This window comes from Callospermophilus lateralis, chromosome 2 (genome assembly GCF_048772815.1).
Source record: "Callospermophilus lateralis isolate mCalLat2 chromosome 2, mCalLat2.hap1, whole genome shotgun sequence".
Lineage (NCBI taxonomy): Eukaryota > Metazoa > Chordata > Mammalia > Rodentia > Sciuridae > Callospermophilus > Callospermophilus lateralis.
Genome location: NC_135306.1, coordinates 211,074,085 through 211,083,753, shown reverse-complemented (window position 1 = coordinate 211,083,753; position 9,669 = coordinate 211,074,085). Strand labels below are relative to the sequence as shown.

General features: G+C 57.1%; 1 protein-coding gene across 1 annotated transcript; it reads right to left on the bottom strand.

Moving 5' to 3' along the window:
• Positions 1–3,131: 3,131 nt before the first annotated feature.
• On the bottom strand, positions 3,132–4,004 carry LOC143390592 (uncharacterized). Its single transcript, XM_076842961.2, has one exon. The coding sequence runs from the start codon at positions 4,002–4,004 to the stop codon at positions 3,132–3,134; it is 873 nt and encodes a 290-aa protein (XP_076699076.2).
• Between the last annotated feature and the right edge of the window lie 5,665 nt (positions 4,005–9,669).

Sequence of the window (9,669 nt, the reverse complement as noted above, 5' to 3'; positions counted from 1 at the left end):
CCCAGCGTGACCTTAGCTGCGGTGTGTCCCCTTCCCCTTTCTGATCTTTTCAGTTTGTCGTAAGTACTTTGGGAGCTCTGTTGTTAGGCACAGGCACGTTTAGGATGTCCACATCTTCTTGGAGAACTAATGCCTCTGTCATTTTGTAATGCTTTATTTTCTTGAAAATATGTCTTTGTCCAAGGTCTATTTTTTTTGGAATTTAGTGTAACTCCTCAGCTTTGGGTTGGTTCAGGCTTTCATGGCTCACATCACCATCTTTCACTTTTAACACACACACACACACACACACACACACACACACTTAAGTCAAAGTGGGTTTTAGACTACATAGAGTTTGTCAAAAGAAACTAACTTTATTTTTAGAACCACACACGCCAAACAAAACAGCTCCTCAGGAAAAACCCTCAGAGCCCAGCTGCCACCACCGGCTTCCCACAAGCCACTCCCTCAACCACCAGCCTCTCCACCTCCCACAATCCTCTTGCTCTTGAGGCCGATTGGCTGGGTCGCGTGGGCGGAGCCAAAAAAGTCCCCCAATGAGCAGCTCCGTGGCCTGTAAGGGCAGGGAAACAGCCCAATGAGCATCACTGCAGAGGAGCCAATCAGCTAGATGTTGCTGAGGCTGCTGTGAGCCAATCATCAGCTGGCAGTCTGAAAGTTTGCTGGATCTGGCTTTTTATCCAAGGTGACAATATCTGCCTTTTAACTCCTCTGTTTAGAGGGATGACTGGTGGGTTGGGTTAAACAGACAGTTAGCCCTCCCTCCACATCTGTGGATTCTGGACCCATGGGTTCAACCAGTTGTCCCTTTTAAGATTCTGTGGTCTTCCTGCTTGCATGGTGTGCAATGAGAAATCTGCTGTCAGTCACACCTTGACTCACTGGTGTGGCCTAAGGTGGATCTTTTCTCTGACTTTGGTTTTCAGTAATTTGAGTATGCCTTGTTAGGGTGTATTTCTTTTGAGTATAATTCTGTATGATATTGTCCTAGATTTTTGGATCTGTGAATTGATGTCTTTCACTAATTTTGATAACTGCCCGGTCATGATTCCTTCAACTGTGTCTTCTGCCTCCATTTCCCCTCCTTCCCTGGGTTTGGAACTGCATGTGTATTAGTCCATTTTATTCTGTCCACAGCTCTTGGATGAGCTCTTCTGTTTTCTCTCCCATTGTTTTTCCTCTTGCCTTTCTTTGGTAAGTTATGGAGACCCATTTCCACCTGCTTGCATGTGTAGACTCTGCTGAAGGGCACCTTGAGGCATTCTGCATCTCCATTACTGTGTTTTTATTTCTAGAATTTCTATTTTTTAAAAAGGTCATTCTTTTGTCTGCATGCTAGATCTACCTATGTGACCTTGCATGTTGCTCATCTCCCAAGTTAATGATTGCTGCCGAGATCCACTTCTTAATGCAGTCACAGTCTGAGGTTCTGGGGGACTGCTCAACAGGCGATTGCTGGGGGCACATTCCGCCCGTTAGGCCCACCCCCTTTAAAGCACCTTGTGTCCTCACCTGACCTCTCTCCCTTCCCTCCCTCCCTGCAGCCTCCCCCAAGGCCTGTCTGAGCACCCTGCAGGGCTGCCCTTGGGAGCTGCCCTCAGCCACCCAGGCCCTGCCCACCACCTCAGTGGGCCCCAGTGTGTGTTAAATGAACCAAGGAGGGTCCAGGGTTGAGAGTTGATGGGCGTCCTGAAAAGCGGAACAGCCTTAGTGTGGGGAGGGAATTTTCAGGAAAAGAACCACAAGAGAGCAGGATTGGGGTGAGGAGGTTTATTCTCTGGAGTCTGATCTGTCCCTTAAGCAGGCACTAGAGCAGGTGGCTTCAGGCATTCCTAAGGAGTCCCCAGAGGGGTGCAGAAACACCCAAAATCCTCAGAGGAAGCCCCCTGGGCCTCCATGATGAGAGATGGCAGAGGGAGGGAGACTGGGAACAGGGAAGAGCAGAGGAAGGCTCTGTGGGAAGTGCCCAGGTGGGGGTGTGGGAGGCTTGGGCTGCAAAGGCAGTAGTGTGGGGGTGGGGAAGGGGAGGGGTGAGGGAGGCCTGGGGGGGAGGGTGGGGGTGGGGAAGGGGAGGAGGTGAGGGAGGCCTGGGGGGGAGGGCAGATGGGGGAGTGGGGGTGGGGAAGGGAGGGGTGAGGGAGGCCTGGGGGAAGGGTGGGGGGAAGTGGGGAAGGGGAGGGGTGAGGGAGGGGGTGGGGAAGAAGAGGGAGTGAGGGAGGCCTGGGGGGGAAGGGGGGAGGGTAACGGGTGTGGGGGGTGGGGGGAAGGGTGGGTTTGAGTGGGATGGGGGAAGGGCAGGGTTGAGTGGGGTGGGGGAAGGGCAGGGTTGAGTGGGATGGGGGAAGGGCAGGGTTGAGTGGGGGGGAAGGGCAGGTTTGAGTGGGGTGGGGGAAGGGTGGGTTGAGTGAGGTGGGGGGAAGGAAGGGGTTGAGTGGGGTGGGGGTGGGGAAGGTCAGGACAGATTTCCAGACTGTGACTGGGGGCAGGGGCCCAGGAGGGGGCAGCCAGAGGGAAGGTGTGTCCTACAGAGAGCCAGGGAGCAGGGTCCCTGGGCCTGCAGCCTGAGGACAGCAGATGCAGAGAGGCCTCAGGTGGTGGGCGCTGTCCGACTGCAGATGGGCTGGGCCAGGGGAGCCGGGCTCACAGCAGCCCTTCCACATGGTTCCTCCTGAGCAGCGGGAAGTGAGTGCAAGGCTGGGAGTGGAATAGCCATGGTCAGGCCTCTCTGAGGGCCTTTGAGGGGCAGACCCAGGGCCAGCTGGTTTCCATGTGCCATCCCTCTCCTCAGCCTTCTCACTGTGCTGACCAAGACCAGCTCTAGCTGGCCAGGAGTAGGCTGGCTGAACTGTAGAGGGTGCTTCCTGGGCACAGCCCCTGCCCCTGCTGGGCAGATGGACCTGCTTAACGCTCAGGTTCCCTGCCAGCACTCCAGTGTGATCCATGGCTCTCATGCCATCTCCTTCCATGAAAATGCTACAGTAATCCCCTTACTCACATTCTGCTTCCCAGACGGAGCTGTGGTGAAAACTCACCAATAAACCAGATCCAATGGGTGTCGGAAGCCCTGGAAGCCTATGGTTGGAGCCTTAGGTCTTGCACTAGCAGCACACAAGGGCTCAGCAGCTGGACTAGGAGCAGCAGGGCTTGCAGCAGCTGGACTGGCAGCAGGAGGACCCACAGCCTGAGGAGCAGCAGGGCTTGCAGCAGCTGGACTGGCAGCAGCAGGGCTTGCAGCAGCTGGACTGGCAGCAGCAGGGTTTGCAGCAGCTGGACTTGCAGCAGCTGTCCTGGCAGCAGCAGGGTTTGCAGCAGCTGGACTTGCAGCAGGAGGACCCACAGCCTGAGGAGCAGCAGGGCTTGCAGCAGCTGGACTGGCAGCAGCAGGGCTTGCAGCAGCTGGACTGGCAGCAGCAGGGCTTGCAGCAGCTGGACTGGCAGCAGCAGGGCTTGCAGCAGCTGGACTGGCAGCAGGAGGACCCACAGCCTGAGGAGCAGCAGGGCTTGCAGCAGCTGGACTGGCAGCAGCAGGGCTTGCAGCAGCTGGACTGGCAGCAGCAGGGCTTGCAGCAGCTGGACTGGCAGCAGGAGGACCCACAGCCTGAGGAGCAGCAGGGCTTGCAGCAGCTGGACTGGCAGCAGCAGGGCTTGCAGCAGCTGGACTGGCAACAGCAGGGTTTGCAGCAGCTGGACTTGCAGCAGCTGTCCTGGCAGCAGCAGGGCTTGCAGCAGCTGGACTTGCAGCAATTGTCCTGGCAGCAGCAGGGTTTGCAGCAGCTGGACTTGCAGCAGCTGACCTGGCAGCAGCAGGGCTTGCAGCAGCTGGACTGACAGCAGCTGGACTTGCAGCCCCCACAGGAGCTACAGCCCCCCTTGCAGCCCCCACAGGAGCCACAGCTGGAGCAGGAACAGGCTGGCACACAGCAGCACACGGGCTTGCAGCAGCTGGAGTCACAGCCCCCACAGCTGGAGCCACAGCCCCCTGAGCAGCCACAGCAGGTCATGGTTCTGGAGGTGGAGGGTGGAGGAGGTGAGAGCAGCAGGTGGAGAGGGAGGAGTGAGGTGTGGGGCCTCCTGAGCCAGGGCTTTATATCCCTGCTGGGGTCAGGTGTGAAGCTGGACACTGGTCACTTCCTGTCTCTGTCTCTGTTTTCCCAGGAGGTCATGTGCTGTGGTAAAGCAACACAAACTCCACTTCACCCTGTGACTTGCTTCCTACTTACACTTTTTCCTTTCTACACCTCAGGGTCCAGCTGTTGCTGGCTCTGGTGACCCTTGGCGGGGGTGAGCTTCTCCACCCCTGCACAGTGCCTTTTACTGCTGGGTGCCCATGGCTACTCCCAAAGGTGGGACATTGTGACACTTTTCTGATATTCTGTGTTCAATGTTCATGTCCAGGCTCTTTGGGTTCTTGGACCCAAGTTTATCATGACCAAGGTCATGTTCTCCACCATGTCTGGGAGGAGAAAGTTCCAGAAAGATTTTTCTGTGCCGGGCAATGTTCTGAGGAGTGCAGCTCCTCTGGCTCCTTGTTCCCTAGGCTTCTGTGGCCTCTGTGACCTTGACTGGTCCATGTCATTTTTTGAGGGTCATGGTCTCAGATGTCCAGGGTTTGGGGTGCTGGGGACGCCTCCCCTCTCTCTTGCTCCTGCTCCTGCAGCTCTGTGTGTCACCCAGTCACCCTGAAGGCTTGGAAGGCTTCCGGGGGCTTCTTCTGCTCACTGACTGCCACATCCTGCGATGGCACCTGCCTGTGCATCTCCCGAGGGAGCTTCACAGACCCTAGTGTGTGGCTCTTCACAGATCCATGGGCAGGGTCCAGTGGCTGCACACTGTCCTCTGGATTGGGCACCTTAGGACCTTGGTCTGTCTGACCAGCAGTCCAGCACCCTTCAGTCTCCCCCACAGTCAGCAGCCTCTCCCTACCTCTGCCCAGGGCGGCCTTGGTCTCTCTCCTGCGCAGGGCCCCTCCCTCTCTGAGCTCAGTGATTTGGATTCCCTGACTCTGGGGGAACCCCCTTTGCTTGCAGTGTATGTGCCTCCCTGTGGTATGGTGGACAGCAGGGTTTCCTGTGAGTTTCCACACTGAGTCAGGGTAGGACCGACACTGTCACAGGTGCGGTGGAAATTCTCTAGGGGAAGGCACAGCTCTCAAGAACAGTGCCACTCAAAAAAGCAAACAGCCAGTTGGTGGCAGGTGGCGGAGCCCGAGCTCTGGGCTAGGCTAGTCCGGAGGGAAGGCCAGGGTTACTCGCTACTGGTTATCCTGTAACCTTGACCGCTCGAACTGTGTAATGACAGATGCCATTTAAGGGAAGTTTACTTTCAGAATTTCAACGTATAGATTAAAGTGCTGTTTAGACAGATCAGGTTGGACTTGGTAAATGGACATGGCCCAGAAGGCAGCAGAGAGGAGAGCTGGAGTGGGTCCTGCAAGGGCCAGGCGGCAGGCTGCTGCACGTCTCCCCAGTGTCCACGGGAGGCCGTCCAGACAGGCAGAGCAGGAAGCAGTCCAAGGAGTGTGTCAGCCAGGAGGAGCCAGGGAGTCCCACAGGCACTCCCAGAGGGGAACGGCCACAGGGGGAGACGCTGCTGGGAGTGACCACAGGGCCTGGGCATGGCTTGGTGGCAGAGTGCTTGGCTAGTGAGTGCAGCCCAGGGCTCCATCCCAGCACTTCCAAAAAAAGAAAAGAAGAAATGAAAATGAAACCCAGATACCCCTTTACACTCACTAGAAAGGTGGCAGCAGGGGTTGGCCCGGGTATAGAGAAACATGGGCCTCGGGGCATTGCTGGTGGGCCCCACTGAGAAAGGAGTTCACGCTTTCCTAAGAAGTTATATCAGAGTTTCCAGAGGACCCATCCGCTCTTCCTGCCTGCCTCCTGCATTTGCTGGAGAGAAATGGACGCGTGTCTGAGCAGGACTGGGACATGGGTGTAGCCTGATGCACACTAGCCGCATGTCCATCAGCTGGTACAGGGCAGCCCAGCAGAAGTGAGGGACTTCTGATAGCGCATCAACCATGTGCCTCAAACACACGGCGCCTCAGGAAGAGGCCAGTCAGAAGGCCACATGCGAGTGGTTCCATAGTGTGACCCATGAGTCAAGGCCAGACTGCAGAAACCAGGCAGGCTCAGTGCTGCCCAAGACCAGGAGTCAGCCGCACAGGCACAAGGGAGGTCCCTGGGCTGAAGAGAAGGCCCCGACCGGCAGCGCAGCTCAGGCAGCTTGACGGACCTGCAGTTGTCTGAGAACACGCGGCACGAGAAGCTGTGGATGGAAGTGGTGCTGGGGGACGTCAAGACAGCTGGAACTCGCAGGGACTGGTCCCAGTGCCTCTCTGTCTGATGCCACCCACTCAGCCGTCTAGCAGAGACAGGTCTGTAGTGACCCAAGGCAGAGCCACACCTGTGGGCCAGGAGTGGTGGGCGTCCCTGGAGGGGGCTCCAGGAGACCTCTGGGATGATAGACCGGTGCCGTCACTGGGGGACAGATTTGCTGAAACTTGTCAAAGTCGTCTTCAATTTCACTGTGCGTAAGTCATTTCACAATAACAAGAGGACAAAACCTGTGGAGACGAAAGACTGGCCAGAAGGTCAGCGCTGCCGTGGTCTCGCACAGGAAGAGCACGGGTCGTGAAGACACCCTCCCATCCTACACACGAACTTCTGTCCAACCGCGAGCACCAACTGGCCAGCCAGAGGCTCTAGTTGGGAGGGAAGATGAGCGGTGACCGGCGTACCCCAAGATGACAGAATGCACCTTCCCCCCTTCTTCAGCCCTCTGAAGTGACCTGTGACCCAGGAGCACAACCCCCAAGTTAGGAGAAGGAGGATGAGAGGGCAGCCAGGGTCCTGCCATCTGCAGAGTGACAAGGGCCCCTGGGACCCCTGGGCAGAATGCAGGGAGCCAGCCCACCCAGCTTCAGTGGAGCTTGGGGCTCCACCCCCAGGCACCTCCCTAACCGGGGACAGGAGATACTGTCAGGCAGATGGATGAGATTCTCCATAAGGAGCGAGGCGCCCGGTCAGCTCCCCACTCGGGGGGACACTGAGCCAGCAGAAACCCTGGGGTGCCAGGTCCAGCAGAGTCCAAGGGGGCCAGACTGAGATTCGAGAGAGAACCCCACATATACCCCAGGACGCTGCCCTGATGTGGGGGCGGGCATCCCAGTGGTCAGCGCAGTCCTCAGTGCTTCCGATGTGAGTCCAAGCCAGGACACATGACACAGGAGGGCAGCTCTGTCAGGGGACCCAGACACCCTCCATGTCTCTCGGGGCCCAGGCAGGCCAGACTCAGCTGCCTGGTGCCCAGGTGCTTTCAGAAGGCCCTGTGGTCCCCGGGACATGCAGTCTGTGAGGAGCTGCAACAAGGGCTCTCTTCTGACTCTGCCCTTGCAGGAGGTGGCTGCTCGAGGGTGCCAGTGACTGTGGCCTTCCGCCGGGCCCCTCTGGGAGTGCATCTGTGAGCTGCAGGTCTTTGCAGATGCGACCCCAAGGGTCTCGTTAATGGCCAAGGGACCCTCAATGGGGCTTGCTCTCTCCTGGCCGATGGCCTCTGTGGGGGTGACATGCCACTCACAGTACCTGCTGGGGCTGCCCCATGGCCAGATCAGACTCCAGAAATTCCTAAACATAAAGACCGGGGAAAAGAACTCTGCAGGAACAGCGGACACTCTGCAGAGAACCAAAGAAAAGTTCAGATTTTGTAAGTAGCATTTTCCAAGAGATGGGAGACCATTTCCCATAGATTAGCACAACAAGGCCCACAGAGTGGAGATGGGAAGAGCGAGAAAGGGTCCTACAAATTAAGAAGGTGATGGCAGGGTGAAGAGGCCACCGAAAGTCTGCAAGAGAGAACTAACAGTGGTCCCAGAACTCAGAAGAAAGGCAGGGGCATGGTAGGGAGGGGAGAGCTGGCCCCAGATCCTGGCTGAGCGTCCCTGAGCAGGGGACGCCCACAGAGACCCGAGGAGCCCACAGAAGAGTGTGAGGTACCCAGCATGCGGTGGGGGGACTGGGGACAGCAGGAAAAAGCAAAGCATCCACCGCGGGCCTGGCCCCAGCACGCAGCCAGTGCAGCCAGCCAGGACTCTGTTCTGCAGATGGCAGAATGCGCCTTCCCCCCTCTTCAGCCTCCTGAAGTGACCTGTGACCTGACACAGACTCTCCACAGGCGTGTCTGCCGGGCTTTGCTTCTCAGGAAACCACAGCAGATGTGCTCCCCTGGGCCAGCTGGATCAGGACCAGGAGGGAGCAGGCAGGCTCAGGCCCGGGAGGTGGGAGGGCACACCCTGCTCAGGGACCCAGAGGACCAGAGGCCAACAAAGAACCTGCAGGGAGCAACTGACCGGAACCCCCCCTGGGAGCCCAAGGAGCCCCTAGGAGGCCACTGTCCGATCACCAGGAGACCCACGGGGTGGGGGTGGGGGTCCTGAAGAATCCCAAGGAGCTGCCTTAGGTGGAGGGACCAGAGACTTAAACCCAGAGCTGAAATCACCACCGGTGACCCTGGAGAGACAATGGGTATCAAAACAGCATTTTTTTAATATTTATTTTTTAGTTGTAGTTGGACACATCTTTATTTTTTAATTTATTTTTGTGTGGTGCTGAGGATGGAACCCAGGACCTCACATGTGCTAGGCGAGTGCTGTACCTCTGAGCCACAACCCCAGCTCCTCAAAATAGCATTAAAAAAAAAAAGTGAAAGAAAAGTTATTGAGGTGAATGACAAAACACACCAGTTTAAAAACTTGGAAGCATCGGGTGGTAGGTGGTCTTTTCTCTTCCTGTTTGTAGAGCTATTGTAATTTTTGATGGTGTTCATGTATGACTCAGACAAAAATAAAATTGGAAGGGAGGGAGGGGGCGCCTGAGGAGGCACTGGGTGCTTTAGACGCTGAGAAGCATTGTAGACCCCGACCACTGAGGCGTGGGATCACACAGAGGGCAGGTGCTCCAACGGACGGGACAGAAAGGGCTTGTTTCTGAACAGAACTGAGCCAAGAGTCAAGGTTGGGACACAGGTCAGACCCGAGTGTGCAGTTTCTGATCCAGAGAGGTTCTGGAGGGGATCAGAGGCAATGGCAGGAGCCAGGGTGAGCCAGAGCTGTGGCATGTATTTGAAAGTAGACAGCAAACAGGACTTCCCTGTCACTACAGCATAAACACACACAAGGAAGGGCGTGTGTGCTTGGACCACCTGCAAAGCATGTATATAAAGGCTTTCAGAGGAGAGGCCTCCATCTTCCTCTCCTCCCTCTCCACCTGCTGCTCTCACCTCCTCCACCCTCCACACCAGAACCCATGACCTGCTGTGGCTGCTCCGGGGGCTGTGGCTCCAGCTGTGGGGGCTGTGGCTCCAGCTGCTGCAAGCCCGTGTGCTGCTGCAAGCCCTGCTGCTGCCAGGACAGTTGCTGCAAGTCCAGCTGCTGCAAGCCCTGCTGCTGCCAGGATAGCTGCTGCAAGAGCAGCTGCTGCAAGCCCTGCTGCTGCCAGGATAGCTGCTGCAAGTCCAGCTGTTGCAAGCCCTGCTGCTGCCAGTCCAGCTGCTGCAAGCCCTGCTGCTGCCAGGATAGCTGCTGCAAGTCCAGCTGCTGCAAGCCCTGCTGCTGCCAGGATAGCTGCTGCAAGAGCAGCTGCTGCAAGCCCTGCTGCTGCCAGGATAGCT